Consider the following 22,345-nt stretch of genomic DNA (forward strand, 5'->3'; position numbering starts at 1 on the left):
GCAGACATGTCCAAGCTGCAGGTGGACTTCACGCTGCTGAAGGAGCGTCTGGCTCAGCTGGAGGATGGGTGGACCAACGGAGGCTTCGAGTGGCTGGACGGGATGCTGGTCCAGGCCCTGCAGGCCGGGGACTGGCTGCTCATGGACAACGTCAACTTCTGCAGGTAAAGAAACAAAAGTGTTCCCTTAATGTGTGAGCTTCTTGATGATAGAAGACTTATCATAAGATAAAGTAACAGTCAAAGCAGCAGCTGGACATTTTCACTTTCAAACTGCAGCGTATCAGTGACGGTCTCAGATAGACAGTTTAATATGTCACGTGCTTGAGGGGCGGGGCTTTTCATTTCATCATGAAAGGGTGGGTGGACATAGACGCTGGGACTGTTTGCATGTTCATATTTCTGCATACTGCATGAAAGCAAGCGTGTTTAATCCACGTTCAGGCTTTATGGGATTTTTTGTTCTTGGAAAAACTTGTAAATATGTAAGTTTGCTGACAGATGAGTTTTTAGAGCTTTAAAGAGCGATGTTACTAGTAGGGGTCGACCTAGATGGTTTTTTCAGGGCCAATACCAATTATTGATCATCAATGAGATCAATAAACCTCTATTTGAAACCGATTTACATCTTTGTGTCAAAATTTGGAATGACAAACCCTAACACAAATCATTATTCAAATGACTTCAGATAAATGAATGTTATTATATAGAATAGTTATTATGAAGGTTTAATATAATTTATTGTGAAAACAGAGAAATCCTTTATTGCAACACCAGCAGATTGTTTGATTCATGGTCCTGAAATGTGCTTTTCTGTTGCATGTAAAATATAAAGGTTGACGTGACGCTACAGTGAGACGAACTTTTATGAAACACAATGCGTGTCGTTAAACTCTTAGAAAGAGCAATAAATCTGAGATGATTGAGGTGTTTTTAACTTCTGAAATATCTGCTGTGTTCCCTGTGAAACCCTCCTCTGGGCCGCTGAAGACTTCTCTGCCACAGACCAGCTGTTCTGTGGTAAAGAAGCCTTCAGCGTTGATCGGCCATTACTCAAGAGGTGTAACCTATCACATCAAGCTGTGTTAGCAATGTCCCGCCAACAACAGTGGGCAGCACCACATTTGTGTTTTATTTTTTATTTTAGGAATTTTACTAGCAAGGGGAGACTGCATCAGAGCCAAAGCAGCACATTTTAAAATTAATTAATTTCATTGATGATTGGAAAAACAAAAACAACACCCAATAATCGGTTGACCCCTAATTAATAGTATTTAATATATATATAATTATTATTTTTTTATTTAAATCTTTATTTATTATTTCAAATATTTCAAAATATATTGTATATAATATATATAGATATGTACTGTACTGTATATACTGTGCATTTTATATTTTATATTTATATTTTTTTACTGCTATTTTATTGCTTTTCTATTATTCTATTATTATTGCTTTCTGTATGCTGCTATAGCGAAAAAAAAACTCCCCTCGGGGATTAATAAAGTAACTACCTAACCTAACCTAAAACAACACAACAATAACTTTTCCAAAAAACTTAGCACATAACTCTTAAACAGCCTGTAAATAAGTTTCCTCTCTTCTGTCTTACAGCGCTGTATATTTTTTAAATTTAATTATTAAGTCGCCAGTTCAAATGTTGAGTTGTGTCCATTTTCTCCACTTTTCGTCCAGTTGTGCTTTTTTAATCTCATTTATAACGGTCAGTTTTTCCATTGTGTAGATTTATTCTACAATTGTTGGAGATTCTTCCTTCCCCCAGTTCCTTGTAATGGCTTTTGTGCATGCTACTAAGAGTATTTAATAGTATTATTAAATGAGAAGCGATAGTTGTAGATAACTAAAGTCAAGCCTGAAATACACTTTCAGGGTCTGTAATCTGTTTCTCTGAACATGTATCATGTGTTTAGTGCCTCGGTCTTGGACCGCCTCAACGCCCTGCTGGAGCCTGGTGGATTTTTAACCATCAACGAGTGTGGTGTCGTAGACGGGAAGACCCCTAAAATCACCCCCCACCCTAACTTCAGGTTGTATGATAGTTGCATGTTGTTCAGTGGTTGTTGGAGGTTCTGCAGACGTCCAGCCTCAGCTGACGTCTGGACTCCTCAGGTTGTTCCTCACCATGGACCCTTCGCACGGAGAGCTCTCCAGAGCCATGAGGAACAGAGGGGTGGAGATCTACGTCCCGGGGGAGCACGAGGGGGTGTGCTGGGACTCCCTGGACCTGAAGACCATGCTCCACACCGCCGGGGTGACCGGGGACTGTGTGTGTGATCTGCTGATTGAAATACATAAAGGCATCAAGTCTGCTCTGTGGGGTGAGCGGTGACATCACGATGAATGAACATGTCTGCAGTATTTATCTGAACCTGTCTCCTTCAGGATGTATCTGAACTTCTGTCCTCCTCCTCTCAGACTCCCCCTCCTCCTCTGTGGCATCCCTCCTCCACGCTGCCAGCCTGCTGTCCTGCCAGCTGCAGCGAGGTGTGGATCTGCCCAGCGCCCTGCAGCATGCCTGTGGAGAGGCCTACTCCCTCTGCCAGCGCACCACCGCCAACCAGAAGGTACCAACATCACGTTATCTGAAATATTCCTCCCGTCTCACAGTCATCCGTCGATAGAGGGTCTCACCGGTGGAGTCCTGCAAGGATCTATTCTGGAACCATCTTTGTTTCCTACATAGACTTTACAGAGATCGTCTCTATGCTGATGTTGCTCTAAAGTGGGGTGACAACACTGAAGTGATCTAAATCCTCTAATGTCTTAATGTAAATGCAGTTAACAAGACTCACTCAGGGATTCTTCTGTTTGGCCCATTATTCAGTCCGAATACGTTTTTTACGTAAAATTACGGGTATTTGAAAAAAATTACAAGTCGAGAAAGAATTATTTTTTTTTAAGCCATACCTGATAAAGGAATAAATCTGTAATCTCTTCCTGTGATAATAATCATGCAGCACATCACAGAAATATTTTAGTTCTCATCTTTTTATATTTATTGAATTTAGAGAACCGTGAGGCTCAAAGTTCCTAAAAGGTCCTAAAAGCTGCGTATGTTTCCAGAACAGACTGTCTGTGACTGGAATATAGAAACAAGGACTACATCAGCTGTCAAAATAAGAGCTTTAGATGCTGTTTAATTCATGTTCATTCAACACATAGACCTGCTGGATGAAACAAACAAAGAGACGTCTCTGACAACTGGACGTGTGGATAAAACTCATTTAACATCCAGTAATATGGAATCACTTCCTTTGATCACAAACATTTAATCACATCATTTTAATGTGAAGACCACATTTCCCACAAACTCCGTCACTTCCTGTTACTCCTCTTGTTCCAGTTTTCTCCGGTGAACAGAGTTTTATTCGGTGATGAAAACGGGAACACAGACTTTCTGATTGTTAACAACAATAACTCCTCATCTTTAACAAAGAGAGTTTTGTTTGAAAATATTTACTTTATGTCGTTAATACTTTCAGCACAGATTCTGATGATGATATTTTTTGCGGAAAAATCGCGGGAGTTTAAAGAAACATTACCAGCGCCTGCAAATAGTTTTCTTGAATTTATTTTTTAAAGATTTCCTGGAGGGACAGCTTGTTCTTTCCTTTCCCTGTCCTGTCTTGATTCATCATTTGAAATAAAGGATGTCAATCATTTAAAGTATGAAAAAGGCCAATGCTTCACTTATCAAAGCGTAACCATATTACACTGGGACACTGAGTCTTTTTATTCTGCCAGAGCATCTTAGACAAACCAAATCAGTGACCAATCACTTTTAAAGATCACCGTCAGACTAGTGTTTTTGCTTCTATTTTTTATTGATTGTTTTTGATATTTGAAATTATTTTAGGAGGTTGATTTCACACTATTTTTCGTATGTGTTTGATTATTATGGTGCAAACCGTTGGGGTCAAATATTCCATTCAAGAAATACTTATACTGTTTTGTAGGTTTTCCAGAAACTTTCTAGACTGATCCTGAGATTGGCTTCTGATACTGATGTATACTTTTCGTCCAACATGCTTCTCGGAGGATAAATTGAACGTTTCTCCGTGTTTCCTCTCAGCAAGCCCAGCAGGTGATCGAGCAGCAGCTGTCCATCCTGGACACGGAGGACTGGGGCAGCGGGCTGCTGTGTGCTGGCGTCTGGCCTGACGGCTTTCCCTCCGCCCTGCTCTCCACCGAGGACTCCTGCTTCTCCTCTGTCCTCCGAGACGGACAGGTCCTCTCGTTCTGTATGAACACACTCAGCCTGCAGGGCAAACGGTAAGGACGGGAACAACACGGGGTCCAGATGAAAACAAAGCTCGAGATATTTAAAGAAGGCTTTAAACCGGTTGTGTGATCCTGCAGGAACCGTCCTCTGAGTCTGAGTGACCTGCAGAGGGCGCTGCAGAGCAGCGGAGTCCACGAGGGCCTAGTGTTCTCTGGAGGCGTGGTGGATCTGGAGGAGGGAGATGCTCTGAGGCTGATCCCCACTGCCGTGAGGCTGGTCACAGAGAGAGCCTCCCACGGAGACTGGATCCTCCGCAGCAGCTGGCTGTCACACTTGGGGCGGAGCTACAAACACGCACCCGGTCCGTCGCGCTCTGTTCTGATGGTCTTTGTCCAGATTGTCCAGAACAATCCGGTTCTCTGGATCCTTAAACAGTGTGCTTGTTCACTTCCAGATCCAGCGCTGGTCCAGGTGGAGGCGGGAAACAAAGCTCTGAAGGCCCTCTTTGGTACCAAACTGGCTGCGAAAGGAAAGTCACTGGCAGAGCTGCTGCAGCCTCACAGCACAGGTACTCTGTCATTTTATTCTTGTTCTTGTTTTTCTATGGAAGAATTATAAATATATATATATACATATATATATATACAGTGAACCCTCGTTTATCGCGGGGGTTACGTTCCAAATAGAAACCGTGATAGGTGAAATCCGTGAAGTAGTAACCTTTATTTTTTTTACAATTATTATACAATGAAATACTCCATAATACATTGAAACCAAAGAACAAAACCTTTTTACAGGCCCAAGCATTTGTTTAACAAATAAAAGTACTGTATAAATGTTTTTTTTTACAAATAACTACTGTACTGTAAAATAATAATTTTAATCATCAATACGAACTGAAGGCTTCAAATTGCTGAGATCAGCACCGCCCCACTGCGACCCGAGTCATTGGATTAGAACGGGAGAAAATGAAAAATGATTATGAAAAAAAATACAAAGTACAGTAGGACAAATAGTGACTCGTGTATTTCACTGCTCTTCTGACTGAGCCGCTGCATCCTGACTCCGCTCTGCAGCGGTTCTTTCTTCTAAAGCCGGCGGTGCAGGTGTGGTTTTTCGAGAGAAGAACATAGTTATCGGTAGTTGTTGTCGCTCTTTTTTCTTCTGGGCAAAAAGATTCTTATAAACCGACATGCCACCATCGATTATTTTTAATTTGGCAAGCTGTTTTACGTACGTGTACATATTAAACCGCAACGTTATTGACAAACAGGTAGAGAAGAAGCGGAGAGACTGTTTAGCCAATCAGAATGCAGAACACAATGCACGATGCAAATCCGTGAAGCAGCGAGACCGTGAAAGGTGAACCGCGTTATAGCGAGGGGTCACTGTATATATATATACATGTATGGAATACAAGCAAAAGATATATATATATATAAAGATGTATACTGTTTAGAATATTTATTTTTATTCTGTCTAAATGTTCTGGTCTGTGCTCACAGTAACCACAAACGGAGTTCATCTTCCATCCCAGATGATTAATGAACCTTGTGTCTGCAGATGAGTACAGGATCCTGGTGGATATGCGCTGGAACAAACAGTATCTGGATATTTTAGCCAACAAGTGCAGCTTCGAGGATGAGGAGAGATACACAGAGTTTCTGGAAGCTCTGAACGCCGTCGCCAACAGGTGAGGAAACGTCATCCTGCTTTACGTGTACAATATAAACATCTGCTATTTCAGTCACTGTCCATTTTGAGCGTCTCGCCATGAAACTACAAGTGACTGTAACTTTTATGTACATATTCCGATCTTCCTCAAACTGTTATCTTTGATAACAGTCCCACCTTGAAGACACCTGAATGGTAATATTCGCTTGTAGTCATAGCGCCCCCTGCTGGAGACAGGAAACGAGACAAAAATAGCAACTTTAAGCAGAGATATGCGGTGCCTCGCACGCTGCAAGTCGAGGAGCTTGCGGCCCGACCCACTGGGTCCCCGACGTGCACGGTGCGAGGACCCGTATATCACTGCTTGCAGTTTTAATTAGGGCCCGAGCACCAAAGGTGCGAAAGCCCTATTGCTTTCGTAAAATTCGTATTCTCGTTCCTTATTTTTCTCCGCAAAGAACTGCATTTTTGGCGGCTTTAGCATATTCAAAAACTCATGAAATCACTGTAAACACATCCTGTATTCTATGTAAAGCCTGAAGTGAAGCCTGTGTGTGTGTCAGGATGGTCCTGATGCTGGACAGAGAGGAGAGGTCCGTTATCTGCTCGTACACCATGAACCTGTCTGCTCACAGCTCTGCGCTGAGACTGGCCACTGCCTTCAGTAAAGGTAGGAACACCTGACGTCCCCCCGTGTCCCTGAGTTCTCGTCCAGACTAAGACTCTCCTCTCTCCCACCAGGGACGGTGGACATCGGTCACTTGCCTCATCCCGTACTGATTCACCTGCGCAGCTTCTTCGACCTGATGGACTCGTTCACCCTGCAGGCGGTGCAGAGTGGACAGCCCTACATCTCAGACCACATCGTGTTTGAGGTCACTACACTCTCTTTATCGTATTTAGATTTTATTTAGATTTTCCTGAGTCTACAACAATAACTCTTGCTCTTACTATTACTGTTGTAACTGCTTTGTTTAGTATTGCTGCAGTATTGCTGTTACTGCCACCTAACGAAGAATGAAAATGGGGCATTTTGTTCACCTCGCATAGCAAATCTGTTAAATATTTCACATTTAATACTGAACTGCTACTGAAAGAGGACGTTCCACATAAGAAGTAAACCTATCCATCAGGCCTACACCTTCACAGCCTGCTCTACAAATTAAAGGTTAAACAGCATCCTTTAAACAAGAACCAGTGTTACCTTTTAGTTCGAAAGACATGCGAGGGACAAATGTCCGTCCCTATCAGCTGCTTCGTCCTGACAGCAGGTGTCCTCATGAATTCTAACATCACCTCTATCACTGCAGCTCGTCTGTGTGTTTGGATCATGAGCTTTACATTGGTTGTCGCAGCAACAACTTGCTGCTGATGAGTGCTGGTCCAAACTGCTTTCTAATATCTTGTTGCTAACCTTGTTGCTGAGGCTGTGTACTCCGTCAGGGGTTTCCAACCTGTAGCTCGTGAGCTACCAGTAGCTCAGCACTCTTTTCTGAGTAGCTCACGGAAGGGGGTCCCAATCAAAGATGAAAAACTGTATTTTCCTATTCCTTTATTTGACATTTTTTTAAACCAGCTTGGCCACACGTTCCTGGACTGCAGAATGCATTCAGGAAACGTCTGTGAGGTTGGAAACACAAAGAAATGCATACAGAAGAAATCATACCCATGCTGTTGAATTGAAGCTGTTGTCATACTAAATGCGTGTGTTGAGTATCAGTTTGTTAGTGTTCACATAAAAGAAGCTGATTCAGCTGGTTTGGGTGGAGCTCAGCTATGTGAATAAATGTTGCTGAACATGAGTAGCAGGTTGGAGACACCTGTCTCATAGTGTCTTACTGTGGTGTATGTGCTCAACATGCACGGTGTGAGTACAGCATCCTGTATATTAGTGAGGTGTTTGGGAGGTGAAAACAGGAAGTAATACTCAGTCAGTTTATCCTTCCGGTGTTATTCTGCAATAGTATGCCACATTTGTGCACTTTAATACTGAAGAGTTTTGCTGATTCTTATGCCAAGTTTGACCCTTCGGTACCACCGAGAAAATGTTCACTGCGGCCCAGTTAACGTCTCTGCATTACATGAAGTTTAACCTTGAAATGAAGCTGATTGGCTGTTCACACACTGCCGGTATGATTGTTGTTTTTTATTGGCTGGACAGTTTGTTGTTGTTTTATAGTAAGAAATGGATCCTTTAATGCTTTTTCACTGTTACCACGACTGCTGCTGAAACGGCAACGTCAGTAATATTGCTGACACTAATAAAAGCTTTATCTTTGCTAGTTTACTACCTCCGATGCTCTGCTGCTGCTGCAGTATTCATATTAATATATATGGTAATGATATTAATCATTACCTGCTGTATCTTGAACAGAGTAATTAACAATAAAATAAATGAGGTGAACCGAGATGATACAGAACCCCCTCATGAACCTTCTCATTACTCTGAAGTCATAAAATAAGAAGCGTCCTTCAGAGGACTCCACATGGACCACCAGGATGATAACTTTGGACTGATGGTGTCCTCCTCTCTGTCCTGTCTCGCGTCTTCAGATCCTGCAGCTGCTGCAGTGGCTGGACCGTTTCTGGGACGTGTGCAGCACGCTGCCGGCTGACTCTCAGGGCGTCTCCGTTCTGTCTCTGCACTGGCAGTGGGTTCAGAAACACCTCGTCCTCAGGCTGCCTCAGCTGCTGCTGGGGGACGCCGACGCCACCTTCCAGTAAACTCTTTAAATACCTTTTATTTTGTTGATACAGCATCTTGTTATGATATTGTCGCTGGTATCTGTGAATGCCGGACTCTGACTTTGCTGCTCTGCAGAGGTCACCAGGAGCTGCAGTCGGTCTCCGCTGCCATCCAGACGGTTCTGTCCACGCCGGTGTCCACGGCAACAGCTCTGAAAGGGATCCAGAAGACGCTTGGGAAAGCCCTTCCCTTTAAGGTACGGAGACACTTTGTCCATTTCGTTACTACGTCTTTACAAACGTTGACTCTTCATCAGCATGCTGCTTTCATTAGGACTCCGGCCACAGCCGTCCGTCTCGCTCTTGTGAACTCAATATCTCAAGAACTCCTCCAGGGAATTTCTTTAAACTTTGCAAAAACATTCATTTGATACCAACGATGAGCTGATTTAATTTTAGGGGGCAAAGGTCAAGGCCACTGTGACCTCAATTCTACACATTCATGTGAACAGGATATCTCTGTAACGCCTGGATGGAATTTCTTCAAATGTGTCACATTCATTCACTCGGCCTCAAGGATGAACTGATTTGAGTTTGGTGGTCAAAGGTCAAAGTTCAAGGTCACAGTGACCTCATATCCCTCATCTGTTAGTTCTTGCAAATGCAAAATCTCAAAAACACGTTGAGGTAATTTTTCTAAATTTGGCAAAAACATTCCCTTTTGGAGGTCGAAGGTCAAAGGTCCCTGTCACCATCACTTTGGCCTTGAGGAAATCTCTACAAATGTGGGACAAACATGCAACGCAGACAACCGTCATGCCGTAATTCTAGATTCTACTCTGATCTTTTTTTCCGACTGGTCGCCTGGCCAACCAAAATAAATAAAACCATTAGTCCCAGTGTGTCTGAGGTTAAACTATCTCTGTCCTCTCCATCAGCTGGACTCGGTGGCTGAGTGTGCGTCTCGACTCCGGCTTCTGAGTAAAGCTCTGGACGTGAGCGATGTGAAGCTGGACTTCACCACGAGGCCGCAGCTGGTCCGACTTCAGGCTGCCGGACTCGGACTGGATGTCAAGGAGAGTCTACTGGAAGCCTGGGGACTCGTTCTGCTGGCGAACAACCAGCTGGATCCTCATAAGTCTGGTGAGCTCGTGTGCCATCTCCAATGTGATTTTTTTAAAGGACCACGTATTAGTCCTTCATCACAACACACTTCTGTGTTCGTTCCCCTCAGGAGTGCTGGAGAGGCTGGTGTCCAGTGTGGAGCAGCAGCAGTGTCACATGACCTCCAGAGGGCTCCTGGAGGTGCGCTCCATGCCTGAGGGGGAGGAGCCAGCAGACAACGTTGTCCTGCCCAGGGAGGAGCTGCAGCAGCTGAGCCACAGGGCCCGGCTGTGGCCCCTCATGGAGGAGCTGGCTGTCCTGAACCAGCTGCGACTCAGCACCGACCTGATGCACCTGGCTCTGTCTCCTGGGTAGATTCCTCTTTTCTCCTCAGATGAAACAGAAACATGTAATGTTGATGTTGTTGAGGAGCTGTGTATTGACTTCCTCTCATTGATCTGCAGCGATCAGGAGGCTGAGGACTGTTTACGGTGGGAACTCTCCAGACATCTTCGTTTCTGCCTCCAGTCCACACCGATGAATGTCAGCCAGCTGCAGCCGCTGTGGTTCCTGCTCAGCAGTGAGAAGGTCAGTGAAGTTCCTCTGTACTTAAATCAGTAGGAGGATTTTAATGACACTACAGCTGGTTTGGTTGCCACTCATGTGCAGATGTTTCTATTACACCAGTGTGATGATGCCACAAACACTGAGAACTGTTTTTACTGAAGTTCAGCAGTTTAATTTTTTTAATTAACATCCTCAATCTTTAATGATGCAACAGGAACTTAAATAAATAAACCTGAGACCTGTTGTGCAGTAACAGAGGGCCACACAGTGATGCACACGGAGCAGCAAAGCAATACATTTCATTAAGAAGTGTTTCAAGTTACGTCAGTTGATTAACATTAGCTGAACGACATGCGTGTTTGTAACTACTGCTGTGATTTTATTATGGACCTGAAACTTGAGCAAGTTTTTGGAAACGGAAAGAAATCATAGGGAGTCGAACCCGGTGAGTATTTGAAGAACCTTGTTTTCCACGGTGCCACATTTCAGGTGGTTCACAGTGAATGTTTCCCCTCAGAAGGTCCCGGTAGAACTCAGTGTTGACAGTCTGACTCTGGGGGACAAATTCACGGTGACACAAAGAAAACCCAGCTGGTGTCTCCCGACCTGACACGTCTTCTTCGGTCTTGGACAGTGAGCTCTGCCCCTCTTTAAACGTGATGTCACTCAGAACACCTCGCCCGGCTCATCGCTTCATCGCCGTAGACTTTCTGAAGCATTTCGAGGGTCTCTGTTGACCGTTTACACAGTATGGAAGCAACATATGTACCTACTCACAACAGTTACTGGCTCCGCCTGCTCCTTTTGCATCACTGTTCATCTCTGTTCACACACAACTGAAGTACCTCTGATTATTATTCAAAGAACAGTATTTTTAAATGTTATAAAATGTCTCAAAGCACCGTGAAGTAAAATAAAAAAACAAGAAAATATACACTGTATGTCTAGAAACTATCAAAACAAACAATCAGACTTGGGTGCTGTCCTGCAGATGTAGAAAATAGAGATGTGACCAGAATCTCACATATAATGCACTTAACAGAAAGAGTGTAAGAGACTGAACATGTAATTGCAGCACAAAAGTAAAAGTGCCTGAAAAAATGCAAAAAAAACTAGAACCAATTATTCCAAACTCCAAACGTGAAGAGTTGTTTTGGGTTCTCCTCCTTCCAGCCGGCCGAGGAGCTGCCTCTGGTGTGGTGTGAGCTGCTGTCCGAGGCGCTGGCTGCCCTATGGACCTGCAGTGTGACCTCTGACCCCGACCGTTGGCTCAGATGGGACCCTCTGAGTCCCGAGACCCAGCCCGGTCCAAAGCTCCACCACAAAGCTGATAACATGGTACTTATTAATAAATCTGAATCCACTGATCGATGCACAACCTTCTGGTCTACTTCTTATTATATAAATATAATAATGTGTTTTTCAGGGTCCGGCTTTGTTGAGTAAAGCGGTTTGGTCCCATTGCACGCTGGGAGTGCTCAGCAGCAGTGAGACAGGGGGTCGGTGCAAGCCGTCAGCTGTGGCCCTGCTGTCTCTGTCCCACGTGTCCCTTGGGGAGTGGAAGGAGAGGATGCAGCAGCTGCAGGACGTTTCTGCTGTGCTGTGGAACAACATGTCCCTTCCTGCTCTGGCTGAGTTCCGGTACATTCAAACATTAAATAAACTTCTCCAGGACTGTTTCTTTTGTCTTTTCTAACCCCTCCGTGTCTCCTCAGGGGGACAGACTTCAGGCTGCAGGGTGCCGTCCTGCGCCGCCAGCTGCAGAGCATGGCCGACCTGCTGCCTCCCAGCCTGCAGGAGGGCTACATGGAGAGCTGCGAGAGCCTGGTGGAGGACGCCGACCCGCTCATCGCTGCCCAGGAGATCCACACGGTCTTCAGGGACTTCCTCCCGCCCACCCTGCTCCCCGCTGGCCTGGTGGATGCCTGCATCACCTGCCTACAGCAGTACGTCCAGAGCAAAGTCCAGGACTCCAACCCGGCCACCAGCGCCGGAGTGTTCTGGGTCAACATGGGCCTGCTGCAGATCAAAGTGTGGACACCTCAGACCATCTTTGACCCGGCTGTGAAGAGGGCCTACAAACTCAACTACGCTCAGCAGGAGGTCAGCCGTCACCGTCTCTCATGAAAACATATCCTGGGAATGAATATATGTTAGAAAAAGATATGCAAACTGTAAAATATCAGGCTGGAGTTGAGTAGCATCTACTGATGTTTTCTCATTGAATTCATGTAAACATAAATGTTGCTTCAACTTCAAATGTCTGTTTTGTTAGTTTTCAGACCACTTTAGAATACACGGAAACTTGGCGTGCGGTTTTAACATATATTTAATTATGTCCTGATTCATTTTAAATCAATTTCACAGCCACTAAAATATCTTTGGTTATTCAATCTGATTATTTCATATTTTTAAATTGGATGAACTTGGAATTATTTACAGTGCAGGAAGCGTGTCATAGCTCACAAACAGGATTTTATGGGATGTTATGTGGGAAATGAAAAAAGGCTCCAACACCGTCCTTATGTGTGTTCCAGCTGGCTGTGCTGCAGGAGGAGTGGAGGGGGCGGAGCCTGTCGTCTCAGCTGATGACCGGAGCGGAGCTGGAGGAGAGCAGCACCACCGACGGCTTCCAGCATCCTCGGATCAGGTCAGAGGCTCAACGCTCACAGCTTCATGTTTATACTGAAAATATTCGGCAGCGTCCAACTCCGAGACGACCGACAGTCTTTTTATTTCATTCATCTTTATTTAGTCTCGGATGTTTGTCATTCAAGTCATTTAAATTTAGAGTTTGGTTTATTTAATGGTCTGATTTCTGTTTTGGGAGCAGTGATGAGACAGTTGAAAGATTTGAATTTGATTTCATGTTTCTTTTATCAATCACCAGCATCAGAAATTTATACATTTTGCAAGAAACCTTCCAAAAGCTGAGTTAAAACACTGATTTGCTGTGTGTGTATATTGGTCACTACTTTTAAATAAACCAAATTTTAGCGCTTGTATGCGGTGTGTTCAGGTTCAAAAACAACTTTCATCCAATCAGGTTTTCCTCACCATCAAATATTGAAAACAACAATAGCTTAAGAAATCTGTCAAATGTGTCTCTAACAGGAAAGAGAGACGCTCTGACAATATTATCTTCTAAAAGTGTGTGACCATGTTCTGGTTCTGACCCGGTCTCTCAGGTACCTGTGGATCCGCATGCAGCAGGTGAAGGAGCAGATCGCCGAGCTCTCCAGGAAGCAGGCGTGTCGCCCTCTGGAGCAGCAGTACGGCCGACTGTTCCAGGAGCTGCAGCACTACCTCTGCAGCATCGGACAGACGTCGGCCGTGGAGGACCTGCTGGCTCACCTGCTGAAGGCCCTGCAGGGCTCTTCCTCTTCCTCCTCCTCCAGGTCCAGGTCCTCCCTCCAGGCCCTCCTGAGAGAGGAGGCCGTGTGGCAGAGCTCCCAGCAGCGTTTCTGCCAGAGGCTGCAGGAGGACTATCCTCTGTACCCGGACGTGGTCGGGCCGGTGAGGACGGGCATCCTCCAGCTCCGCTACGGCATGGCGCTGGTGGCGTCCCAGGTGTCCTCGTCTCTGTCTCCCGTCCCCGGCCTGCTGCCGCTGGTGTCCTGCCTGCTGGCCTTCCCCTCCCTGTCCCCCAGCCTGCCGTCCTACCTGTCCCGGGCCGACTTCCTGTGCTCCAGGACCTGTATGGAGGTTCTGCAGGAGCTGGCGAAGCTGCTGCCACAGCAGGACCCCGGACACGTCGTCCCCCGCAGCTCCACGCTGCTCCTGAACGCTCTGCTGTATTTGCAGTGTCACACTCTGTCCACAGGGGAGTTCAGCCCCGAGGCACGCCGTCTCTTCAGACACATCTGTCAGGTCGGTGCTCCGATCGGGACATGTCTGTCTTTTGAATATCATCTTTTAAGATCTAAAACCTAAAGACACGCTGTCTCTGTTTGTGTGCTGCTGCTGCTCAGGGTCTGGTGAACGAGTGGGACGACCAGGAGAGACGGAAGAGGGAGAGGGAGGAGACGGAGGCCAGTCTGTACCGCAACCGCAGCCGCCTGCACGGATCCGGACTGACGGAGGAGGAGGAGGAGGAGAGAGACTTCAGACAGCAGTTCCCTCACTTCAACCAGGTACCGCTGTGTGTCCTCATGAGAACCAGGATCTCTCAAACTTCAGTAGATTGTTCTCGAGCGTCACAATTTAAAGCCACCTGAAGTATGTTTGAAATATAACCTGTTTTATTTTGATGAAGGGAGTTTTCTGTAAATTGAATGCCACCAGAGTTAGCAGAAAATACTTGTGTTGGGGTTGTACAGTCCTTTTCCACTCTGCCCTGCTGCACATACGTTTGCTGTGCACAAGTTTGAGCCGCTGGTTAGATGTTTAGATTCTTACTCATTACACAATACCAACAGCAAGGCCTCTGATTGGACGAGGGTTGCAGTGGTACACCTTGTTATTGAAATCAATGGTTATCATATCGCACACTTGGGCTTGAAAGAAACAATGCAATGAAGTGAGACGCTGCCATGCACGTTATTCGTGACTCCTCTCCTCCTCGACTGCCTGTCAGACTAAGCAACGGCACACACACACACACACACACACACACACACACACACACACACACACACACACACACACACACACACACGCCGGAGAGGAAACGAAACCGATCACTGCTGGATCACTTTGAACATCTTTTTTTTTCCTCGAGGACGGATATCCAGTTTGTTAAAGGAGGAAACACAACAATTTTTTTTGTTTTTTTTGCTAGAATCCCTCTTCAGATCAAAATCTGTGTCCTGTTTATAACTAAATAAATATTAAATATACATATTTTTTTAGATGGTTTTTATACTGTAATCCTAGATTGGACTGAAAACTGCAGTCCTGCAGCAGATCAGTGTTTTAAAGTAAAAGTTTTCACACTAAACTGATTTTTTTCATTTTACTGCACATTGTATAATGTTCATTTCTGTTTAAAAATATTAATTTTTTATATATTGTATCATTTCTAAAAGCATCCCTCACTTTACTTTTAGTGCATAAACCTTTTTGCTTATTCCTGCTCATGTACAGAGACAGACGGTGCGTCCACAGTCTTCTCCCCGAGAGAAAAAAACATGAATGTGTTCTGCACATTTCATAGACATCTGAAAATATATCTTGTGTTCTCATGTTAAACTGATGCTAAAAGGTCAGAGGTCACCGGTAGATTCTCCTGTTGGGAAGCCTGGTAGACATCCAGCTCACTGTCTGTCCTCCCTCCGTCCAGGACTTTGAGGACATCATGTCCCTGCCGAGTCTTGAAGGTCCAGCGGATGCAGGGCTGCGGGGGGACGAGGACAGAGTCCAGGAGGACACGGAGATGGACTCCCTGACTCCGGCTGCCATGGACACGGTGGTCCAGGTGCATCAGCGACTCTGTCTGGGACACGCCCACTCACTGTGGTACCAGAGCACAGCGCCAGCCAATCACAGCAGAGAACACATCACGGCCATGGTCTTCTCCTATCAGATCGCCTCCCCTATGATGTCACGCTTCTACCATCTGATTGGTTAGTGACAACTGTCACTCACATGTTAAGCAGATTGTTCTGGAGTAGTTTGATAAGAGCGTTCTCCTGTAAACCTCTTCAGACTCCGAGGTGGACCAGCGGCTGACCGGCAGCGAGCTGCTGCTCTCCGCTCTCCTCCAGAACACCGTGCAGGGATCCGGAGGTGCTGACGGTCTGGTGGTCTCTTCAGAGGGACCATATGACTTCTACCAGCAGCCCAACATGAGCGAGGCCCGCCTCTGTCTGCCAGTTCTGGAGCAGCTGAGCGTGGCGGTGAAGCAGAGGCTGGAGGACTGGCCCGAGCACCCGGCTCTCTTACAGGTCAGTGATGGAGGAGGTTTCCATCAGGGGAGAAAAGATACTGAAACACATACAGCAGAAGGACCGGATGTTTGAACTGTATCATGATAGAAGTGAATCACTTCTATTCACTGTCACTGAACATTTGTCCGTTCCTATGAAGGTATTTTTGTGTCTTAATTATGCAAAAAGAAAACAGTTTATGAGAGCAGATGTATTTCACTGTGATCAAAAATTAAGTTTATAAGAAAAAAAAATTGAACTGATGATAAAATTATTTGCATTGCAAACAGATTCGTGAGTTTTGGTCAAAGAATTCAGAATTTCTCTTATAAAACTAGACATTTTGGTTTCAAAGTTCAAACTCTGACAGCATTGACAACATGAAATAAAACCAAAGTTAAAGTCGTGCTGTCACATTTTAAAGTATTTCAACCTAGGCAGACCTCTATAAATCTCAAACGAAGTTTTTTTTATTCAAAAATAGGTTTTTAATTCACAAAATGAAGGTTTTAGTTCACAAACAGGTTTTTAATTCACAAAATGAAGGTTTTTAGTTCACAAACGACAGTTATTTATTCACATATGAAGGTTTTAAATTCACAAACGAAGGTTTTTAATTCACGAATTAAGTTTTTTTTTTTATTTGCAGCCAAAAAGTCTAGTTAAATTTTCTAGATTTTTGATTGCAGTGTGATAAATTTGCTATCAAAACGTACAGTGGGTACGGAAAGTATTCAGACCCCTTTAAAATTTTCACTCTTTTTCATTGCAGCCATTTGCTAAAATCAAAAAAGTTCATTTTATTTCTCATTAATGTACACTCAGCACCCCATGTTGACAGAAAAAAACAGAAATGTAGAAATTTGTGCAAATTTATTAAAAAAGAAAAACTGAAATATCACATGGTCATAAGTATTCAGACCCTTTGCTGTGACACTCATATTTAACTCACATGCTGTCCATTTCTTCTGATCCTCCTTGAGATGGTTCTACTCCTTCATTGGAGTCCAGCTGTGTTTAATTAAACTGATTGGACTTGATTAGGAAAGGCACACACCTGTCTATATAAGACCTTACAGCTCACAGTGCATGTCAGAGCAAATGAGAATCATGAGGTCGAAGGAACTGTCCAAGGAGCTCAGAGACAGAATTGTGGCAAGGCACAGATCTGGCCATGGTTACAAAATAATTTCTGCAGCACTCAAGGTTCCTAAGAGCACAGTGGCCTCCATAATCCTTAAATGGAAGAAGTTTGGGACGACCAGAACTCTTCCTAGACCTGGCCGTCCAGCCAAACTGAGCAATCGTGGGAGAAGAGCCTTGGTGAGAGAGGTAAAGAAGAACCCAAAGATCACTGTGGCTGAGCTCCAGAAATGCACTAGGAAGATGGGAGAAAGTTCCACAAAGTCAACTATCACTGCAGCCCTCCACCAGTCTGGGCTTTATGGCAGAGTGGCCCGACGGAAGCCTCTCCTCAGTGCAAGACATATGAAAGCCCGCATAGAGTTTGCCAAAAACACATGGAGGACTCCCAGACTATGAGAAATAAGATTCTCTGGTCTGATGAGACCAAGATTGAACTTTTTGGCGTTAATTCTAAGCGGCATGTGTGGAGAAAACCAGGCACTGCTCATCACCTGCCCAACACAGTCCCAACAGTGAAACGTGGTGGTAGCATCATGCTATGGGGGTGTTTTTCAGCTGCAGGGACAGGACGACTGGCTGCAATTGAAGGAAAGATGAATGTGGCCAAGTACAGAGATATCCTGGAAGAAAACCTCTTCCAGAGTGCTCTGGACCTCAGACTGGGCCGAAGGTTCACCTTCCAACAAGACAATGACCCTAAGCACACAGCTAAAATAACAAAGGAGTGGCTTCGGAACAACTCTGTGACCATTCTTGACTGGCCCAGCCAGAGCCCTGACCTAAACCCAATTGAGCATCTCTGGAGAGACCTGAAAATGGCTGTCCACCAACGTTCACCATCCAACCTGACGGAACTGGAGAGGATCTGCAAGGAAGAATGGCAGAGGATCCCCAAATCCAGGTGTGAAAAGCTTGTTGCATCATTCCCAAGAAGACTCATGGCTGTACTAGCTCAAAAGGGTGCTTCTACTCAATACTGAGCAAAGGGTCTGAATACTTATGACCATGTGATAGTTCAGTTTTTCTTTTTTAATAAATTTGCACAAATTTCTACATTTCTGTTTTTTTCTGTCAAGATGGGGTGCTGATTGTACATTAATGAGAAATAAAATGAACTTTTTTGATTTTAGCAAATGGCTGCAATAAAACAAAGAGTGAAAAATTTAAAGGGGTCTGAATACTTTCCGTACCCACTGTACATATGCTGCATAATAAAAACACAAAAATACCTTCATACACATCACCCATTACGACCAGCTAATACTCCATACAAAGTAGCTGTGAGTAGAAACTATGGTTGAAATATTGGTCAGTCTTATATCACATCGGTGTCTTTCCAGCTGACTGTGGTGATGGAGAGGATCAAGGCTTTCAGTCTATCCAGTCCGCTCGCAAAGTTCCTCAACGGTCTGGAGATCCTGCTCAACAAAGCTCAGGTGAGATCTGAGATACATGCAGTGTCAATAGATTTAACTATAAATGAATCAAAGACATTATTAATATCACACATCAGATACTCCTCAGATGTTAGAGATGATCTCGATCTGTTGTCGTCTGTGCTCTCTGTTGCCCTCTTCAGGACTGGGAGAACAACGCCAGCCGCTCGGTGTCTCTGCGGAAAGAACTGGAACCAGTCACGCAGCTCATCGTCCAGTGGCGCAAACTAGAGCTCAAGTAAGACAAAGAGGGAGTCGGTTCAACCAGTAGTTTATGGATACTAACTAACCACTAACTAGTCCTGAACTACACTGAGCTCAGGATGTACTGTATAAGCTGTTGAAATGTGAATGTGTCCTGTCTGTGTTTCAGCTGTTGGTCCAGCAGTCTGGACAGCGCCGCGGACCGGTGCACCAAGAGATCCACCAAACACTGGTTCTCCATCTACCAGCTGGTGGGGAAATACCTGGAGGAGCAGAAGGAGGAGGTGAACACAGGTACAGACAGAACGACCAGCTGATGGCACAGAGGCTTAAGAAAACATAGTTCATAATACAAAATAAGATCAAATTAACTCAAATTTAAAGTGTATCTTTGAAAAAGTGAAAAGAAGCTGAGCCTAAAACACGCTGTTGTCTATTTCTAAACGTCTTCTTCTCCAGGTGAGGAGGTGGAGCGTCTCTCCATGTCCTCCGTGTCCTCCACCCTGCAGGCCTTCATGGAGGGCTCCACCCTGGGAGAGTTCCATACCCGCCTGGCCATGCTGCTCGGCTTCCACTGCCACGTCCTCCTTGTCCCCGCCCAGCCTGGACAAGGTCAGCACCTCTGGTAGCAGAGGACCCGGTGGACACACTCGGTCCTCCTGTTCAGGAAACAGTGTTTTTATCACATGACTACACTCAGATGGAGGAACAAACTCAAACATCACTGACTGAATTTACATTCAACTCAATATACTGATGGAAACGACCATCTTGTCACTGAAGTACATTTGACCTTTGACCTACAGTACAGCTGCAGTTCACAAAAATTTAAAGTAAATGTAGTCGTAGCTGCAGTGGCTGTTAGTCCATAAGAATTTATCCAGAGATCTGATTGGTCAACTCAACATCTGGAACAAATCATCATGACATCACACCCTGCTCATCACTAGAAATATCACTCCGCCGTCTCCATGGCAACATAAACTTCAATGAATTTGGATTGAAGCAGAATATTTCGTTAGATTAAAAACACGTTGGAAATGATTATCCTTTTTGGTTTGAACATGTGACACGGTGCTAAAATCATAAAAACACATGAGTCCATGGATATCTTTGTTCATCAAATGTCTTTGTTCATCAGATATCTTTGTTCCAACCAGACTGCGCTAGCTGAGCAGTTTAGTGTTTCTATGTTCTGTATTTATTCAGTTTGAGACTAGAAATCATCTCTGTTGCTAGGTGGTTGCTAAGGGTCAGACTACTTCCTGGAGTAGTAAACATTGCATACGTTACATTAAGAGTCTACTGATTGTTTTCCTGTTAGTCATACCTCATGTGTTGCCATGGAAATGGAGATCACACCAACAAAAAGTTTTATATTTTGAGAGTGAATTGCACCACAATATAAATACATTGAGATTACGTGTTTTATTCAGATAGACTTGTTGTAAGTTCTTCAGTGATGCTAACGGACTCCATCACTGTCCTGCCAGTTAATGAAGTTGAAGCTGAATTATTTGAATCTACCAATCAGCTTGTTGTTCCTCACTGACTCACTCTACAAAATCACAACTGTTTGCTGTCCTGGCTCCTAAATGGTAGAATGAGCTCCCCAATGACATCAGGACAGCAGAAACTCTGTACATCTTCCGCCGCAAACTAAAAACACACCTCTTCCGACTTTACCTTGAACAGTAGAACTTTAGTAGCTTAAAATGGAACTTACTGATAGAACTTTGTAGTTTGGTTTTCTTGAAGAAATTGTTTTTTCTTGATTCTTGTTGTTCTGGGTTTTGTACCCTCATGGTTGAAATGCACTTATTGTAAGTCGCTTTGGATAAAAGCATCAGATAAATGAAATGTAATGTAATGAATGTCCTCTGTCCTCATTACCTCAGAGTCTCTGTCCAGTCTCCTGTGGAACCTGCATCGATACTACAGTCAGTTCTCGGACTGCATCCAGACCAGAATCTCTCAGCTCAGACAGCCTATCGAGAAGGAGCTGAAGGTTAATATCTGAGTTCTCGTTACATTCACGCACCTGTGTTCATACATGACTGATTCATTATATCACATGTTGTGATTCTGGTCCTCAGGACTTTGTGAAGATCTCCAAGTGGAACGATGTGAGTTTCTGGTCCATCAAGCAGTCGGTGGAGAAGACTCACCGGTACGTGATCGGAACCAGAATCATCATTTACCCTGTCGGACTCTGAATGAACGACTCTACCGACTCTTTTTATTTCAGCACCCTGTTTAAGTTTGTGAAGAAGTTAGAGGAGGCTCTGAGCGGCCCAAGCGCTCCGGCTCTGGTGGAACAGGGAAGCAGTGCAACGTGGGACAGTGTGGACGCCAACCCACAGGAGACACCCGTCCACCGTCTTCACCGGGTTCTGAAGAGCAGCCTGCCGGGACGGGGCAGAGACCTGCAGGTTCGTGAAGAGACCGTCTGTTTCACAACATCAGTATCACAGTTTATTATCAGATCTTCTAATATCTAATCTTCTTTTGTATTTTCAGAACGAGGACCCAGAAGAAGGAGTTGAAGCTTCTTCTCTTCAGGGCCGTCTTCCTGTTCTCACCAGAAAGATGAAGAAGATGTGCGTCCAGCTGCTGAAGAAGAACCCGGTGCCGGAGCTGGCTGAAGACCTGGACTGCTTCACTGGTGAGGAAGACAAGAAATATCCCAGTGGAGATGATATGATGTTTACTCAGCACACTGCTGGCTAAAGGATGTGAAGGAATCTCCGATTTAACTAAATTACTGCCAGACTGTGTGGGGCAGTGATGATAGTAATAATAATGTATTTGTACAGAGCCTTCCATACATGGAATGCAGCGCAAAGTTCTTTACAGTAAAAGGTCAAAGTAAGGACATGAAAAAATAGTATAATGCAGTTAATAAGACAAGTTAACAACTTAAACAAACTGGGATTAGAAGCATTATATTTTTATGAAACTAAAAAGAAGAATTTTATAAAAATAAAAGTAGTAGAAGTCATTCTTGAGCTGTTTCTTAAAACTCAACAGAAGTTGCTGGTGTTATTTGCAGTGGGAGTGTGTTCCAAACTGCAGGTGCATAAAAACAAAAGGCTGCTTTTCATTTTAGAGAACATCATCTGATAAACAATCAGAAATGTCAGAAGGTGCTGAACCAGCAAAAGAATTTTAAAATCAATCCTCTAAAACAGAGGCAGTGCAGTGATGCTAAAGCTGGAGTACGAGGGGAGATCAATAAGTTCTGAGACTACAGCAGCATGATGAGCAGCAGGAGGATAAAACCCTGATGAGTTACTGGTACAACTTTCATCTTTTGATCACTATCAGTTCGAGTTACACTCGTTTTAGTGAAGTGATGAGATGTTGGAGTCAAAGATTTCAGTCAGCAGCTGGTGGTAAATATTTATTTGTTATTAA

At 44.4% G+C, this 22,345-nt stretch overlaps 1 protein-coding gene across 1 annotated transcript in view; it reads left to right on the forward strand.

Moving 5' to 3' along the window:
* mdn1 (midasin AAA ATPase 1) overlaps window positions 1-22,345 on the forward strand; it is a 74,597-nt gene that overhangs the window by 37,312 nt on the left and 14,940 nt on the right. Inside the window, exons 44-74 of the mRNA XM_069705861.1 lie at window positions 5-164; window positions 1,934-2,050; window positions 2,133-2,341; window positions 2,439-2,587; window positions 4,096-4,295; window positions 4,383-4,606; window positions 4,700-4,813; window positions 5,809-5,938; window positions 6,483-6,589; window positions 6,661-6,794; window positions 8,473-8,639; window positions 8,741-8,861; window positions 9,543-9,747; window positions 9,839-10,079; window positions 10,173-10,296; window positions 11,449-11,613; window positions 11,702-11,916; window positions 11,991-12,378; window positions 12,813-12,925; window positions 13,464-14,145; window positions 14,247-14,408; window positions 15,557-15,839; window positions 15,922-16,160; window positions 18,629-18,724; window positions 18,868-18,962; window positions 19,098-19,222; window positions 19,388-19,540; window positions 20,827-20,936; window positions 21,025-21,098; window positions 21,177-21,360; window positions 21,449-21,593. Coding sequence (XP_069561962.1) covers window positions 5-164; window positions 1,934-2,050; window positions 2,133-2,341; window positions 2,439-2,587; window positions 4,096-4,295; window positions 4,383-4,606; window positions 4,700-4,813; window positions 5,809-5,938; window positions 6,483-6,589; window positions 6,661-6,794; window positions 8,473-8,639; window positions 8,741-8,861; window positions 9,543-9,747; window positions 9,839-10,079; window positions 10,173-10,296; window positions 11,449-11,613; window positions 11,702-11,916; window positions 11,991-12,378; window positions 12,813-12,925; window positions 13,464-14,145; window positions 14,247-14,408; window positions 15,557-15,839; window positions 15,922-16,160; window positions 18,629-18,724; window positions 18,868-18,962; window positions 19,098-19,222; window positions 19,388-19,540; window positions 20,827-20,936; window positions 21,025-21,098; window positions 21,177-21,360; window positions 21,449-21,593 — 5,631 coding nt within the window. The remainder of the gene's footprint in view (window positions 1-4; window positions 165-1,933; window positions 2,051-2,132; window positions 2,342-2,438; window positions 2,588-4,095; window positions 4,296-4,382; window positions 4,607-4,699; window positions 4,814-5,808; window positions 5,939-6,482; window positions 6,590-6,660; window positions 6,795-8,472; window positions 8,640-8,740; window positions 8,862-9,542; window positions 9,748-9,838; window positions 10,080-10,172; window positions 10,297-11,448; window positions 11,614-11,701; window positions 11,917-11,990; window positions 12,379-12,812; window positions 12,926-13,463; window positions 14,146-14,246; window positions 14,409-15,556; window positions 15,840-15,921; window positions 16,161-18,628; window positions 18,725-18,867; window positions 18,963-19,097; window positions 19,223-19,387; window positions 19,541-20,826; window positions 20,937-21,024; window positions 21,099-21,176; window positions 21,361-21,448; window positions 21,594-22,345) is intronic.

The sequence above is a fragment of the Brachyistius frenatus genome, unplaced genomic scaffold (assembly GCF_029030835.1).
Source record: "Brachyistius frenatus isolate BFR_SWC_R1_liver_20210118 unplaced genomic scaffold, ASM2903083v1 Contig_59, whole genome shotgun sequence".
In the NCBI taxonomy this organism is placed as follows: Eukaryota; Metazoa; Chordata; class Actinopteri; family Embiotocidae; genus Brachyistius; species Brachyistius frenatus.